The sequence below is a fragment of the Actinia tenebrosa genome, unplaced genomic scaffold (genome assembly GCF_029948245.1).
Source record: "Actinia tenebrosa isolate PJP-AT-01 unplaced genomic scaffold, QUT_ActTen_1.0 PGA_scaffold5__44_contigs__length_20552954, whole genome shotgun sequence".
In the NCBI taxonomy this organism is placed as follows: Eukaryota; Metazoa; Cnidaria; class Anthozoa; order Actiniaria; family Actiniidae; genus Actinia; species Actinia tenebrosa.
The window spans coordinates 11,526,296-11,542,318 of NW_028292582.1; the positions used below are offsets into that span (position 1 = coordinate 11,526,296).

The 16,023-nt window shown below is 40.6% G+C and overlaps 1 protein-coding gene across 1 annotated transcript in view; it reads right to left on the minus strand.

The window, feature by feature from the left end:
* Positions 1 to 16,023, minus strand: part of LOC116304384 (midasin) — a 42,672-nt gene that overhangs the window by 8,504 nt on the left and 18,145 nt on the right. The window contains exons 36-73 of the mRNA XM_031714111.2: positions 15,652 to 15,768; positions 15,203 to 15,287; positions 14,937 to 15,060; positions 14,651 to 14,787; positions 14,008 to 14,428; positions 13,795 to 13,903; positions 13,406 to 13,512; positions 13,204 to 13,334; positions 12,565 to 12,719; positions 12,204 to 12,351; positions 11,904 to 12,102; positions 11,134 to 11,398; positions 10,482 to 10,611; positions 10,245 to 10,376; positions 9,715 to 9,929; positions 9,355 to 9,641; positions 8,843 to 8,988; positions 8,346 to 8,582; positions 7,611 to 7,892; positions 7,432 to 7,527; positions 7,246 to 7,363; positions 6,779 to 6,842; positions 6,016 to 6,693; positions 5,762 to 5,894; positions 5,494 to 5,589; positions 5,057 to 5,151; positions 4,806 to 4,930; positions 4,195 to 4,463; positions 3,973 to 4,077; positions 3,458 to 3,595; positions 3,185 to 3,347; positions 2,945 to 2,997; positions 2,785 to 2,875; positions 2,289 to 2,406; positions 1,781 to 1,889; positions 1,216 to 1,331; positions 981 to 1,074; positions 335 to 520 (exon numbers count right to left, since the gene is read on the minus strand). Of these exons, the coding sequence (XP_031569971.2) occupies positions 335 to 520; positions 981 to 1,074; positions 1,216 to 1,331; positions 1,781 to 1,889; positions 2,289 to 2,406; positions 2,785 to 2,875; positions 2,945 to 2,997; positions 3,185 to 3,347; positions 3,458 to 3,595; positions 3,973 to 4,077; positions 4,195 to 4,463; positions 4,806 to 4,930; positions 5,057 to 5,151; positions 5,494 to 5,589; positions 5,762 to 5,894; positions 6,016 to 6,693; positions 6,779 to 6,842; positions 7,246 to 7,363; positions 7,432 to 7,527; positions 7,611 to 7,892; positions 8,346 to 8,582; positions 8,843 to 8,988; positions 9,355 to 9,641; positions 9,715 to 9,929; positions 10,245 to 10,376; positions 10,482 to 10,611; positions 11,134 to 11,398; positions 11,904 to 12,102; positions 12,204 to 12,351; positions 12,565 to 12,719; positions 13,204 to 13,334; positions 13,406 to 13,512; positions 13,795 to 13,903; positions 14,008 to 14,428; positions 14,651 to 14,787; positions 14,937 to 15,060; positions 15,203 to 15,287; positions 15,652 to 15,768 (6,274 nt within the window). The remainder of the gene's footprint in view (positions 1 to 334; positions 521 to 980; positions 1,075 to 1,215; positions 1,332 to 1,780; positions 1,890 to 2,288; positions 2,407 to 2,784; positions 2,876 to 2,944; positions 2,998 to 3,184; positions 3,348 to 3,457; positions 3,596 to 3,972; positions 4,078 to 4,194; positions 4,464 to 4,805; positions 4,931 to 5,056; positions 5,152 to 5,493; positions 5,590 to 5,761; positions 5,895 to 6,015; positions 6,694 to 6,778; positions 6,843 to 7,245; positions 7,364 to 7,431; positions 7,528 to 7,610; positions 7,893 to 8,345; positions 8,583 to 8,842; positions 8,989 to 9,354; positions 9,642 to 9,714; positions 9,930 to 10,244; positions 10,377 to 10,481; positions 10,612 to 11,133; positions 11,399 to 11,903; positions 12,103 to 12,203; positions 12,352 to 12,564; positions 12,720 to 13,203; positions 13,335 to 13,405; positions 13,513 to 13,794; positions 13,904 to 14,007; positions 14,429 to 14,650; positions 14,788 to 14,936; positions 15,061 to 15,202; positions 15,288 to 15,651; positions 15,769 to 16,023) is intronic.

The window sequence follows — 16,023 nt, forward strand, 5'->3', positions numbered from 1 at the left end:
CAAAAATAGGGTATTTTGACTATCAACAAAACCAACAGAACCATCACAGAAATATCATGCATTTATCCTTCACTGTTTCTCTCCCCCTCCTTCCCTTTCTCCGTCCATCCATCCATCCATTCATTCTTTTTTTCTCTCCCCTTTTTTCTTTACACCTTGCCTGTCCTTACGACTGAAAGTTCAATCCCTCCCTTTCTTTTATTCCATCCAAAAGTAAGTTCAAAGACTTAACAATTTCTCTCCCTTTCTTTTATTTTCTCTTCTCATTTTCCCCTGCCTGGCCCTGCCACTGCACATCCTTCTATAATTCTAAGTCGAGTTATTTCTAGTTTACCTGAATGGTGTTTATGATAGCCTGGTGCGTCTCGCTATCACGATGAGTCATAGCGGCAGGTGACAGCATGGCTGTGGGAAATGCAGTAGATTCTGGTTCAAACTCTCCCTTAGGGCAGCTGTTTAAGAGATGCGAGGAACGCTCTAACCCTTGACCAACCCATGTCAGTAGGTCCATTAAACCAACCTGGAGGAGAGACAAGCATTACATGACACCAAGTAAGAGCATGGATAATAACCAGATACCCCTTACAAAGATTATGAAACACTAGATAACACCTAAAAACAGGAACTAAACAAGAAAGTGACAGGGATAATAGCAACGTGCAGCCTTAAACGGACTGTGGCGGCCGACAGGGAAAGGTGGAAGAGCGCTGTGAAGGCCCTATATGACATTTAGGCACGAGGAGGATAGGCAGATAGGTAGTCATCCTTAAACATAAAGTGATAATGAAAACGAAGATGACATTGATGCATGGCAAGATGAAGGTGGCCTGGTGATAACGATATCTTTTACAAAGATTACGTAACACTAGATTATACCTCGATCTTGGAACAAGACAGTAACAGGGATATTGGTAACGTGCAGCCTTAACAATATGGTTGTGATAATGAAAACTATTTAAACTAAAAAAAATTCCTATTACTATTCGTTGTGGTATCTCATCCTGTGGTGGTAGCATCGCCGAGTGTGCTTCATGGTCGGCTTCTGTTACATCTGCGAGAGACTTAGAAGCAAGCCTGTCGAGAAAATAATCATAATAAGTAAAAGGAAACCGGAAATGTAGCAGATTGAGAAATTTCGTGCCTACTCTAGCGGTCACGTAAGATAGAATGAAATTGATTGCGTTACACAAGTATCTAACAATTCACGTAACTCACCTTAGTAATGCCATACACTGCGTGACAGATGTTATGGACCTTCGTTGACCTTGCACAACACGCAACAAGTGATGTGTGTATCCCTTGCTTCGTTCGATATCACTTAACGTTAATTCCTGTGGGGAAAATAGACATATAAGTTAACGAATATGGCATGTCCTCTAGCTGAGATTCTTATGGGAAGCAAATTCAATGATACGGCATGTCGTACCGTGTACGTGCTGTAAGTCAGTACTGTATGTTTCCCACTCATACAATAACCATTCTTATGGGAAGCCATTTCAATGTTAAGGCATGTCGTACCGTGCACATTGTAAGCCAATACTGTATGTTTCCCACTCATACAATAACCATTCTTATGGGAAGCAATTTCAATGATACGGCATGTCGTACCGTGCACACTGTAAGCCAATACTGTATGTTTCCCTCTCATACGAAAACTCATTCACAAACCGTACACAGAGCAGATTTCGTATAAGGATTATTTTGATTGGCTGGTATGCGTCTCGGTGCATTTTGATTGGCTCAGGAAGAAAAGCCATTTCAGTGACAATATGTAGCCTACCTTGGATGGCGATGCCATGTGAACATTCAAGGCTGACGTACGAGCCACACATCTATAGTAATAGTGTTGACATCTGTTGCTAAGGGAGCCGACTGCCTTTACTAACCCACTAAAAATAGAAAATATATTTTACTACAAACGACGATGGAGTCTTTTTAAGCCCCGTTTACACTGGCGATTTTTGCGGCGATTTTTGCTGCGATTTTTGTGGCAATTTTCCGAAATATGAAATCTTTTGTCTCATCCTTCAAAAGAGACATTCGTCTAGGAAAATCTTGGTATCCGGAAAAAAACTTTACAAGTAAATTCTTTACCATTCATTTATTATGGACAAAATCGCAAAAAATCGCAGCAAAAATCGCCGCAAAAATCGCTAGTGTAAACGGGACTTTATAAGTGTACTTAATAAGATTTTATGGTGTAGGAATTAAAGCATATTGCAGTGAAACAAGATATTGATAGTTTCCATGGTAATAAAAAATGGTTGCCATAGTAACGACAGACGAACCTTGGCATTCCTTCTTGAATGTGGCGAATCGCTCTCTCGTCAAGAGCTGGAAGTAACATGGAAGAATCTTGTATGGACGGTTGGTTGAGTGTTTGTAGGCCCTTTCTGTATGACAGACCTGCGAAAATGAAGCAATATTAAGTATGACTATGCGCATGCGCAGTAACAAGTGCATTATGGGAAACGTTTAGAATTTTAATCGCGTCTGTTGATCCGGTTTCAGCCTTGGTAAAATATTATCAAAATATTTCATTTTCTTGTATATTATTTTTTTGCTTACTGATTATGCTTTAAACTCTAGCAAGAATCTCCCTTTCTGATAACTTTTTTCTGAGTTCGATAAACATGTTGCATTGTGGTCTAGCTTGGGTACAAACAACACCATATAAGGCATGAGGATATTGGGATGTTTGTACCCAAGCTAGACCACAATGCACCATGTTCGCTATCTTAGAAAATATCTATATTTCCTCACTATTTTCTGTTATCCACTCACCTAAAGATGACAAAGCTTTGAACAGCTCCGCCAGCGATGTACGCTTTCTGAGATGAATGTGTTTTCTCACTTCTGAGCGTTTCTCTTTGGGCTTCAAGAAAAAAAATAGATCGTAAATCAGAGTCTATTCGACCTTTCCTGAGGTGAAGTTAATACCTACCTGAGAAGAAACATCAAGAGACTGTAGCTCATGCACTGCAGTGATAATCTCGCCTAAGATATAAAAATGTTCTGATAATCAATGTTTTTTGATAGTGCGCAAGGGATTATGGTCAAAACCAAGTGCTAGGGACAAGAGTGAAAATTGTTTGCGTATGCCCCAAGAAAAGCACGCATGCGCAATGATCTTTTCCCGAGTCCGCGTTGACGTGGGTTGAGTCAAACTACAATCCAACTCTACCTGTAAAGTCATCTAGTGTTGCCACGAGTTGAGGGTATTTCTGCTTGGTAAGTATTCTGAGACAAAGTTTTCTCATTTTTGGGAGGAGTCTTGGTAATCTGTCAATCTGATTGTTTAACGCAGACGTCTGGCTCATTGTCTGGTCAGTGATTTGTTGAGAAATCTAGGATTAGAAAAATATTCAAATTAATCATATAAAATATTGAAATATCAGAAACTATTCCTTAATTTTTTTAAAAACAAATTAGAAAAACACATCGCTCTTGAACGCACCTGTGCCTTGTCAGGCAAAATGAACCAATGAGGTTCGAGCTTTTCATCACGTGGTGCATTAGTAGTGTCAGCTTCCAGAGAGCCAAGAATGGTTTTGGTATCCATCAGAAAATGACGAACAGGTTCGCTCAGCGCCGCCTTATGAGGTAAGAACATCATTAGAGATGGTCAAATTGTTAAAATTTTCATATCGTCCCACGTGTCATTCTCTTGAGAATACGATTCTTTGTTTGAGTTGTAACCATATGTATGTGTCTTCTCATGTGCAACCTTTAAACAAAGAAAGGATGTTCTTGGGAATGACACGTGGTCTGAAATGGTCAACATCTTTAACCCAAGGTAAAGAGGACTATAGTGGGGCTGAATCTAGAGAAGTAATGAAGAGATCCCGCTATCTTGGGATCCTCAAAGTATCCCACAATTCCATGCTGGTTTTCGTTATCGCTGTGTCTTTAAGCCATCTAAAAGTAATACTAAAATGATGGAATATAATTGAATGTAATAACATCCCTCACCTCGTATCTTCGAACAAACTTGTGAAGGGTTCGATGGGACTTTTCTGCAGCTTGTTTCATGGCCCAGAAATTCGCATCATTCCACTTGGCTATCTTGACGTAACCCTGGAAATATTTGAACCAGAAGATTTACTTACAAATCCAAAAGAAATAAACTTCATTGGTGGAAGATGTCACGTTTGCACCGTGACCGTGCCGTGGTTCTCAATATAGTTAACTCACCTTCAGTTCCTTCTCGATGGGTTCCCTCGCATGTTCGATTCTCTTCTGCACGGCTCCAGAGAATTGATTATAATACGCGTGAATATTCAACATTGTATCTGAAACTTTGGTTCGCGCATCTCCTTGGCTACACGTGGTTGCCATAGTAATCTCCATGGTTACACACTGTTGGTAGAAGGCGTAGAGCATCTTTAAGCGCGATGAGAATTCGCCCAGTGACGACGACTCGATGAAGCGTTGGAGAGGATCGATGAGATCAGAAACTTCGACTAAAGCAATAAATAAATAAATATATAAGGAAAGGAAAAATTGGAAGGAAATGAAGAGAGTACAAAATCGTGCGTAGAGATTACTGGTAAAGAACCCCCGTCGTAACTATTCGTTCTGAATCGCTTGGTGGTTTTCAATAAACGAAAACTAAGTAGTTCTGCATAATAGTCTTACGTATTCATGCCGGTGACACTATTTTCCCCTCTCCTCCCCCCTCGAAAATATTTTGAAAACTGGCGGGAATTCTTTCTTTCCTTTAATGCTGCACAGAAGGGGTAGGGTAGGGATAGTTTGTACCCTGTCTCCAACCTTCAAGGTAATAAGGAAAACAAGGATCATACCAGATGAGTTGCTGGTGTTATCGTTGTTAAATACTTGCTGCACAAGACTGTATAAGTAGAACCACCACTGGCTGGCCTTACTGGACGCTTTGTCTGTAGCAACATCAAGAAGAGATGACCAGCACCTAGTGATATCAACAGCCATTGTGTTATACTGAAGGGAGAAGAAGAGAGTAGAAAGAAAAGGACAAGAGAGGACGGGAGAGGACGGGAGAGCAAGAGGGGTCATGTTTGAATAAATGTTTTTTTACCTAAGCTCCAACTTTCTCCATCGAATGATGAGTTGTATAATGCTGTCAAGATTGTCCTTGATGCTGACGTGTCTGCTTGCGTTGTTCTCCCATTCCTGGTGCAAAGACAAGAGATTCGTTGTATTTCATTAAAAACTCATGTACACACCACGCCACACCACACTACACCATCACCACACCACACCACGCCACACCACATCACACCACCACACCACACCACACCACACCACACCACACCACACCACACCACACCACACCACACCACACCACACCACACCACACCACACCACACCACACCACATTACACCACATTACACCACACCACACCCCACCGCACCCCACCACAGCCTACATAAACAGCACAGCACATAAAAGAAAATTATGGTGCAGTACAGTACAATTGTCTACTACGTGTGTTCTAATGTTATAGTTCATACCTGGGCATTCTTCAGAAGCAGCTCCACCCCGGTCAAAACCTTCATGACTGGACTAGTGACGGGTAGTGACAGAATCTTATCAACGAATGACTGAAGCTGTAACAATAACAGTTGCCAATTAATGTATGTTCTTTTACTTTCCTGTATCCGTAAACCCCCAACACTACACCCCACTCCACCACACCCAACCCTAATCCTCCCCCTTCATTTTTCAATTAGAAAGATTACCCCATGTATCAAAGAAATAAAGGTTCGTAGTCATGGTTACCTGGGTAAGTAAAGGGTTGCCAGGCCACTCAGCAAGTAATTCCTTCAATCGCGTAGTCAATGACGTCATGACAGGAAGTACTTGAACAACTTCCGGTATGTTGATATCGTGATAGATGTCGTAGTGTTTGCCACTTAAAGAAAATCAAGATAAGAATGAAAAATGAAAATAGAAAATAGAAAGTAAGAATGGAAATGAAAATTGGAAATAAAAAATGAGAAATGAAAAATGAAAAGGGAATAATATTCTCTTACTGGATGTTCGCAGATGGTTCCAGCGAAGGTTCATCAGCTGTGGTCAGTCGTTCTAGCATAGCTTTGCCCTGCACGAGATGCGATTCCCACACACAATCTTTGATACTCTGATAGCATCTACTTTTCTCGTTAATCTCACTCACGACCGCTGCCGTCTGGTAACAACTTTGCATCAATTCCAGATACTCCGAATCACCATGACAACGTAATACCTCATCACTTTTTGGACCAATCAGCATCCATGAGTGACAAGAAGTGACGTCACAGAATAACAGTTCATGTATTTTACATATTCGTGACGTATCGACAGATTGCATGAACTTATCGACTTCAGAAGTGTTAACGTCACTTGTGCTTACGTCATCAAGTTGTTTCGTCACTTCCTCTAGACTATTCGACGTCATTAAGTCACTAAACTCGCTGTCGAAGGTAGGGAATGATTGACATAACGATATCTGTATTTGTTTCTCTTCATCTGGTTCTTCCATGTGGGATGTTGTTTTATACTTGAAGAGGTTGCCTTCCTCTTGTTCTCTTCGCTGCTCCTCTTCTTTAGCGAGCGTCCACTGCTGGGTGTAGTGGTTTAGTATTTCTACTAACACATCTATGATCTTTCCATTTAAGTAGCCTTGGCAAAAAGTGTGGTTACGAACTTGAAGAAGGCTTGTCCACAGAACTCTGAATGAAAAAAATGCGATAAATACAACAAAAGTACATACAAAAAAGTATGATTTACTAAATAAATATGTAATAACGCTTCTACCTTGATGTTAGTTCTGTATGTAGGCCGCTGTCTTGAACCTGAAGTGCCGAGCTGTTCTTTAATCCTGATAAGGAAACAAACAAAAACACATAAGAAATGAAATCATTTTAGGGTCATTGTGACACTATAACAACAACAGCAGCAACAACAGCAGCAGCAGTGACAACAACAACAACAGCAGCAACAACAACAGCAACAACAGCAGTGACAACAACAACAACAGCAACAACAACAGTAACAACAGCAACAACAGCAGCAGCAACAACAGCAGCAACAACAGCAACAACAACAGCAGGAGTGACAACAACAACAGCAGCAACAACAACAACAGCAGCAATGACAACAACAGCAGCAACAACAGCAGCAGCAACAACAGCAGCAGTGACAACAGCAGCTACCACAGCGGCATCAGCAGAAAAATCAAAAAGTTTTTTGAATATCATGATAACAATCGCCATGTCTCAAACCTTGTACACATGTCCATGTTGGAGCAGAGATCAAGACCCTCGCCAGTTGCAGAGAACTTTGATCCGCGAATATTCCATGACTACACAACACATGAATGAGACTCTCTGGCAGAAGAACCTTTGAAAAACAAACATATTAACATAAAAAAGCTTCAGTTTTCTAAGAGAACTGAAGGAGAGATTTACCTCGTTTGGTTCCAAAAATGAGCAGTTTGTCAGGAATAAATTCCTCTGCATTAAGTTCTGCAGCCAAGAACTAATTCTGGTCATCCCCAATAAAACCTATGGAAAGAAATCATTTCGATTACAGAAGCACTACCTAAACCAAGGCAAATAATGTATACAATAATGTGATTGGCTAATACCTGGGCAGCAGACGAGAGGAATGGACCTGTGACGTCACTATATAATGGGTAATCCTTCTTCATCTGTGATATGAACCTCTCCTGTGAATTTGTCCAGGATCCCACACGTTGCAACAGGTTTTGAATGCTGTTAAAATCAAGAGGTCGAACGCTTTGTTCATTTTGTGAATGTTGACTTAAACTCGAGGATGCTTGCTTGAGTTCAGCTAGCATTTGGAGGACAGCTTTTGGGCTTCCAATGGTTGAACTGTAATGCTTGATGTTACTCAGTATTGAACCAAACTAACAAAGCAAACACGTGAATAAATAAAAGCGTGTGGGCCAAGAACAAAGGTTTTTTCAATGCCTGTTATGGCTGACAACGCTTGTTGACATTAATGATGATAAATGATTGTGATGTGATGATAAGGACGAAGAAAGGATTGTGCTAACCATGATGATGATGGTGATGATGATGATGGTAAAAATGATGATGATGATGGTGATGATGGTGGTGTTGGTGATGATGATGATGATAATCATGGTGAATGCTGATGATGAGATGGTGATGATGATGGTGATGATGATGATGGTGAATGCTGCTGCTGATGATGGTGCTGATGATGGTGGTGCTGATGATGATGATACTGCTGCTAAAGATGATAGTGATGGTACAACATGATAATAGTCTTGATGAAGTTGATGATGATGATGGTACAACAAGTGATGATAATAGTGATAATGATGATTACATACCTGGGAAGGCTTGGGTCTTACAGCCGTGTTCCTCATCAAGTATCTCTCGCGTTCTTTACCCTTCACTAGATTACACATCACTTGTCTCACCCGCAATGGGTTCGACGTCAGCTTCACCGTGCTGTGATCTCTTCCATCATCGTGTTCTTTCTCAATCTCATCTTGATTTATTCTTGCTCCAGTCCAAAGTTCTTCAGCGTAAAAACGGACTTGAAGCTCGTTCCTCATCTCTGATATCTGTAAAATAACGAAAATCCACCTTTAGGGCCATTGGATACTCATTCATTGCTAGCAATATTATTGGTACAATACGCTAATTTCACCAATTCAGACTACGTGTCATTCTCTTGAGAATAATATTCTTTGTTTGAGTTGTATCCATATTCATGTGTCTTCTCATGCGCAACCGTTAAGCAAAGAAATGATACTCTAGGGAATGACAAGTGTCCAAGATAAATAGGTCTATTGCCTTGTTGTACAGTAGACTAATACCCTACCTCGTCTTGGATGTACTGTAGTTCAATGGAATTCTCCTCCACAGGGTCAACAGGACCGACGGGTGACAAGATGAGGGTTTGTAGCAATCCTAGTTTTACCCACATACAACCACTATGAACAGAGAAGCTGTCAGCAACACTTTCACCTTGAGAATAAAAAACAAAACAATGTATAGTGAGTAATGTCTTCAGCACTAAAAATTTTCTAGTTCTCAAGCATTGTCATGACGTCCATGTTCGATGAATTTACTGAACAAAAATATTTTTTTGATTTTTTGTTTTGTTACATCATTGAATATGGCGGACAACTCATACCTACAAACACATTAACAAAAAAAAAAACAAAAACGAAAAGAAATGAAGTAGCTGCGCCATCATATGTTACTGACATCATCCAACATGGATGCCCCCCATGTCTTTTGTCATTTCGTTTTCTTTGGATTAATCATTGCAAATGACCAATTCAAAGCTTCAAAGGAAGTCAGTCATAACCTATAATTTATCCAAATTACCTTCACTCTTTAGAGTACCAACACAAACTTCAAAATGGCTGAACGACTCAAATATCAGCTTCTTCATCACATCAACATTTTCTTTTGTCCCTGTCTTCTGTTCGTATGAAGTGAACATTTCGTTTACCACTTCCTCTACGCGTCCTTCTATTTTAGGAGGCTCTGTTTGGGCGATTGCCATAGCAACCTGTATAACCTCCTCCGTGACGTCATTCGCATCCAATAGAGAAGCCAATGAGAGGAGAACTTGAGAAAACTTTGATGCGAACAGATTTACATCATTTATTCTGAAAAATAAAGAAAAATTTGAAAAACTAAAATAATGTAAATTCACGTGACCACGTGATCAGAAATACTGACCTTTCATGATCGGCTTGATTTGTCACGTGATCGGCATTACTCCACAAATGACGTACAAGAACCTCAAGCTGGTCTGATTTCTCTTTGTGGTTACCAATAGCAACCGATGAGAGCGGGTCATCAACAGCGTCTTCCTTCTTCGTTTTGGAGGGAGATGGATTGTTGAGAACGTTGAACATATAGGAATCAATGTCCCCAGTTAAACGATCTTCAGACTGTGGATTAAAAACATAAATATAAAGGATTACTTATAACAAAATTACTACCGTAGCACACTCCTTTTCTACAGTAGCACACTCCTTTTGGACTTCAGATAAGGTTACGTGACATTTATGGGTCTTTTGGATTTCACGTGGTCTAACTGATATCACGTGAGTGGTTGTCACGTGTCTAAATACTTCTAAGGTTTAGTGGTTTTTTTAACCATATAAAATGGATCACTTGATGACTTTCATTGATACCAATGAAGTAATTGTATCACGTGGACTATCACGTGATATAACGCGGATTTGTGTCACGTGTCTACCCACCTCAGTTTGCCGGGATGATACTATTGCCCATTTAGCGATGTTCATAGATACCAATGGCTTGGTTCTTTGTGTCATCACAGACTGCAAAAGTTCCGAATCAAGATGCTTCATAATGGTGGACAGTCCTTTATCCTAAAGAACAAGCCAAATAACAGTTTAGAACAGCACGGCACGGCACGGCACGGCACAAATCATTTGGTGTAACTTGTGAACGTTCTCTAACAAGTATCAACCTACCTGAAACAAAGCTCCTTGCAGTAAACGATACATGGCCAGGGTGTGACAAGACCGGGTAGAATGACGTAACAGGAATCTGATTAATGCTTCAAGTGTGTTGTACATTTCTTGATTGACGTTACCATGGAAACTACATGAATCAAAACAGAGTTAAGCATTGCATCTTGGGATATGCCTTCCACTGAAGGGCAACGGTTGGAATTTTTATTTTTATTTTTTGACGTCACATGCACAAGGACAAAAGTATGGCCGCCATCTTGGATGATATAACAAAAGAAACCAAGAGCAAATCTTCTGTTGCCGTCATCCAACATGGCGGCTATGACGTCACATGCACAAGGACAAAAGTATGGCCGCCATCTTGGATGATATAACAAAAGAAACCAAGAACAAATCTTCTGTTGCCGTCATCCAACATGGCGGCTATGACGTCACATGCACAAGGACAAAAGTATGGCCGCCATCTTGGATGATATAACAAAAGAAACCAAGAACAAATCTTCTGTTGCCGTCATCCAACATGGCGGCTATGACGTCACATGCACAAGGACAAAAGTATGGCCGCCATCTTGGATGATATAACAAAAGAAACCAAGAGCAAATCTTTTGTTGTAGTCATCCAACATGGCGGCTATGACGACACTACACTTACCTCGAGTACTTGGACTGCACAAGGAGTCTTTCTAACTCTGCCAGAACAAACAGTTCCTGAGAGGAGCCGACCTCATCAAATAACGGGAACAAGGCCATCTTCATCGCGTTATCACTCGATACTTTGGCAACCACTTCGCCATCATAATCATCATCATCGTGTAGGTCAATATCCTCCACTAGGGGGGAAGGATTGGCTGGATTTTGTACCAAGCCCCTACTGGTCGCCATTGAAGATATTTTTTGAACCAGTTCTTCAACTTCTCCTATAGAATATATACATACAATGCCGATATGTCACACAGTATTTAGGTATGGGCAAAGCCCCTACTGGTCGCCATTGAAGATATTTTTTGAACCAGTTCTTCAACTTCTCCTATAGAATATATACATGCAATGCCGATATGTCACACAGTATTTAGGTATGGGCAAAGCCCCTACTGGTCGCCATTGAAGATATTTTTTGAACCAGTTCTTCAACTTCTCCTATAGAATATATACATGCAATGCCGATATGTCACACAGTATTTAGGTATGGGCAAAGCCCCTACTGGTCGCCACTGAAGATATTTTTTGAACCAGTTCTTCAACTTCTCCTATAGAATATATACATGCAATGCCGATATGACACACAGTACACAGGTATGGGCAAAGTTCGAAACGCTCAGTAGAATTTCAAATAGCTTCTCCTCTGAACCAATCAGATTAAGAGAAAACACCATTTAATCGAAAACCTCGAATAGGTGAAACCATTTCACGGTCAAGTCTTACCTGATTCAGTCAACATTCCATCGTGCGTCACGCTCTTCTCGTTAAGCACAAGAACCATTGCTCTGGACAGCATATCTCTGACTGTTTCTCCTTCGCTTGTCATGAGCTTTACTTGATTGGTGAGGCGAACTTCTTCGTGTGACGTCATATCCTGTCGCCATGACAACTCCATCGCGTGACAGAGTTCAACTAGTTCCTCCTAAACAAGTGCACAAAACAGAAAATCTTTCAGTCCACACTGCGCATAGAACGTGGGCGTGGAAACAAAATTATCGTAAAATGAATGGCTGACTCACTCACCCATTTTTGATAGACAGGCACCGACTTGAAAGGAAGTGGGTGTCCAAATTCTCTAGCTATTTTCAGGTGGGTTTTGGCAAGCTGTGTGTCTGTCCCAAGATACTGACTCAGCTGTTTGACAACTGTCATCAAATCACGTGGACACTCGCTGAAAAATATAAACACGAACAGCATCACTTTTAAGCTTTCGGCCATTGGCATAAGAAAGTATTTATACTACGCAAAATATTTCCACGATGGCAGCCATGTTGGAGGAAAGATATATAGAACAAGTGTCATACAACATGGCTGCCGTTAGCAAAACCTAAAAAACTGAACTCGTTAATTTGATAAACTAAGAAGGAATGTCGTAGTTACTAACCTGACATTCTTTCCAACAATCTGTGGGAAGACTCGAAGGGTTTTCTCTACGAACCACTGCCAGTGAATAGAGAGAAGGGCGAGGGAAAATGACTTGAACGATAACGATGTGCAGATGTTGAACAAACGACTGCTCCACTGGAGGGATTCGACGGCCTGAAACAGCGTCAAGTCCATTAGTATTACTATTAGTATAAGCCTTTTCATAGTTTAAGAATCGATTCCACTGCGCATGCGATTGTATCCCGAATTTCTCACCTTCTTTTGTTTAATTAAGAACAAAAGAAGGTTTAGACAAAAGAAGGTGAGAAATTCGGGATAAAATCGCATGCGCAGTGGAATCGATTCTTAAACTATGAAAAGGCTTATTGATATTACAGGTTATAAGGTCAAGAAAGAAAGAGGGAAGGGAAAAACTTCGTAAGTAAGATTAGTAGACCTCAGTAGACCGTAGACCTACAAAACTTTGCACTAATTTGTACAATTTTGTTAGTTAACTTTTTCACGAATATATGGGATGCACTCTACTAAAAAAATTTAAACAAAACATTCCATTTTTAACGAATGAGTTAATGACAAGTCGGAGAGTTTTCGGAGGTTTCTCGACATAAGATCGGAAAACTATCGGAACCTTCATTACCTCGATATATTCTTGATCATCCAAAGAACAATCACTCGTGATTAAACTGTTAACAAAGTCATTAAAACACTTAAATAAAGGCACCAAATGCGCAACTGATGGATGGGGTAGCATCTCCATGGAAACAAGCCCTGCAAATAAAATAAAACCGTCATGTGATCAGCTGAACAATGATTGGTCAGATGTAATGGCCTATCCAAACCTGCATGGAGATCACGTGACAGCTTGACCAAATTTTTGCTTGTCGAAGTATTCTCTTGTGCGCTTTCCAAAATCACTTGCTTTATCCTCGTTGCAAGAAGATGGAGTCTGAAAAGCAAAGACGATCATTGTGTCAGGGCAAACGACAAGGTCAACGGACAGAGATGAAGACAATTGTTTAAGCCAATCACGGCACGTCGGGCTTCAAGGTACTGACACAAGAAATTGTCATGGTCACAAATGCTTTAAACTTAGTAAACCTAGGTATTATAGCAAAAGACCGCATAATAGAGTAGATTTGGTATTGGAAGGCTCTGTATGGTCTACAGCCTGAATACTGTACGCCATGATATAGCATTGGGATGAAAAAACAAGATTGCTGCTTCGCACCTGTTAGCAAGACTTGAGTTCTGTTGGAGAGTGTCGGATGAATCGAGATGATGACACAACTGACCAGACAGTCGAAGATCGAATGGTTGATGAGGCAGAAGATCTCTCTCTGGAAATAATAAATAATGAATAATAAATAACAAATAATGATTTTCATTGATTGGAGTTACCATGATTTGGCTAGATTACCAGGAAATAGACAAAAAAACCCACCAATATCTTCCACAGCCAGTAACTGATGATTCTCTTCAACTCCCTTCATAAGAGAGCTACCAAAGAGTCCCTGTATGACACTCGTCACCATGCCAACCAACTGAGGCATTTCGCCACCTTTACCAGGATCTGCTTTCAGCTGCTCGAGAACTGATACCAAGTACTTAAGTCTAAGCTGCCAATCATATAAAGATGATCGTTCAATGACAACGTCTACTGCATGCTTGACGTGCCGAATGGATGAATGCTGTTGCCATAGTAACCTCACTAAAGGCATACAGTGCCACCTTATCGTTGCTAGGGTAGAGTCCATGATAAAGTCTCGCACGGATGGAGCTGAGCTCATCTGGAGTGGACTGGTTTCTTTTTCTTGGGATACAGGATATTTATTCATGTAAGTTGTGATCAAGTCTTCAGCAATCTGTAAAAAAAGTTATTATACCTTAATCAAGTTTGAGAGCTAGTTTTCTTTTATTGGTCATTCTGAGGTGAGGGAAAAACTGGAGCTGGCATTGCGGGACTGTTTGAGAGGAAGAAGTAGATTCCATCTTGGAAATTTGCCCCCCCCCCCCCCTCCCCCAATGCACTGCTATATCAACTAGAACTAGTTTTTTTCTCAACCTCGGAATGGCTAATGGTATACCTGCTTTTCGCTCTCATTCACGTGACTTCTGACGTAGACCTGGTTGAGTGACGTCACGACAGCATTACCCAGGTCTTCGCCTCTGTGTAGTAGGTCGGTAATCATGGTAGCAGCGTGGAGGAGGTCCAGTACAGAACCTGTCAACACAAAATGTCGAATTATCATGCACGGCACGGTCACGGCACAGCGAGAGGGCGCAACATCAGTGCTCGTCCAATCAGAATGCTTTAACTTGAAAAAGTTATTGAGGAAATAAAGTAACGAAGAGCACGTAAATTAAACTCACCACCAAGTTTAGCCTTGTATTCCTGTTGAAACGCAAGAAGCATGTGACACGTGACTGTATCATAGAGTCCAGTACCGCTCAACATGATTTGGAGATCATAGGAGTCGTACCCGGTCTCTTCATCCTGTAGACAACACAATAAATAGACCTCCAGCTTTGAGTTGTATTCACATTCATGTGTCTTCTTATACATAACCGTTAAACAAAGAAATGATACTCAAGAGAATGTCATGACAATTCAAATGTTTATTTGTGTGAATCAGTACCTCGCCAGACATGTAGATCTCCACTCCTCTATTGCGCATGGCACGTGAGATCTCTCCAAACCGTGGATCCATCGTGAGTATGAGCCTGCAAACATAACTCATTATTATTAAGCATAAATAACTAGTAATTGATAATTACCTATCAAAATATCGGACAAATCTCTGGATAAAGTCGAAAAGAGTTGGAAATTTACAGTAATAAGCAGGAATAGGGTATATCAAGAACGCTGTTAATGAGTCGGAATACTCCTTTTCCAATTGAGATTACGATCAATACTTTGTCGAAAAAGCATTTTTGAACTCTCCAACATTATTGATAATTTGTCGGAGCAAAGTGACTGGAGTTTCTGGCGGAAATACTATCGAGAACCCTTCGGGTAAGTCTCGTTCAAAACACGGTTTATGGTCGGGATATTTTCGGTTACTTCTCGGAATGTTGGTTTATTTACCTAAATTCAGGATGAGGCTTAACAGCAGGGACTTCTCCATCTATAACACCTCGTTCATTGATACTTAACACACCACCAGGCTCTAACAATGCGTTGAGCCTATCGAGAACTGACGGACTGGGGAAAAAACAAGAAAATCAATCAAAAATACTTTTTTTTTTTGCTATATTTTTCCTATTATAGTTTTCATATGGCTTGTCCACACTAAAACGATCTAAAACGCAGATACGATGAAGATTGATACAATATCTTCATCTGCGCATGCGCAAAACAGCTGGGCCCGAATGACGTCAGCGTTCTCAAAAGCCTCCGTTTTCGCTGTCCACACTTATACAATACGCCATCGTTTTCAAATGTCTCCACTCTGGAGAA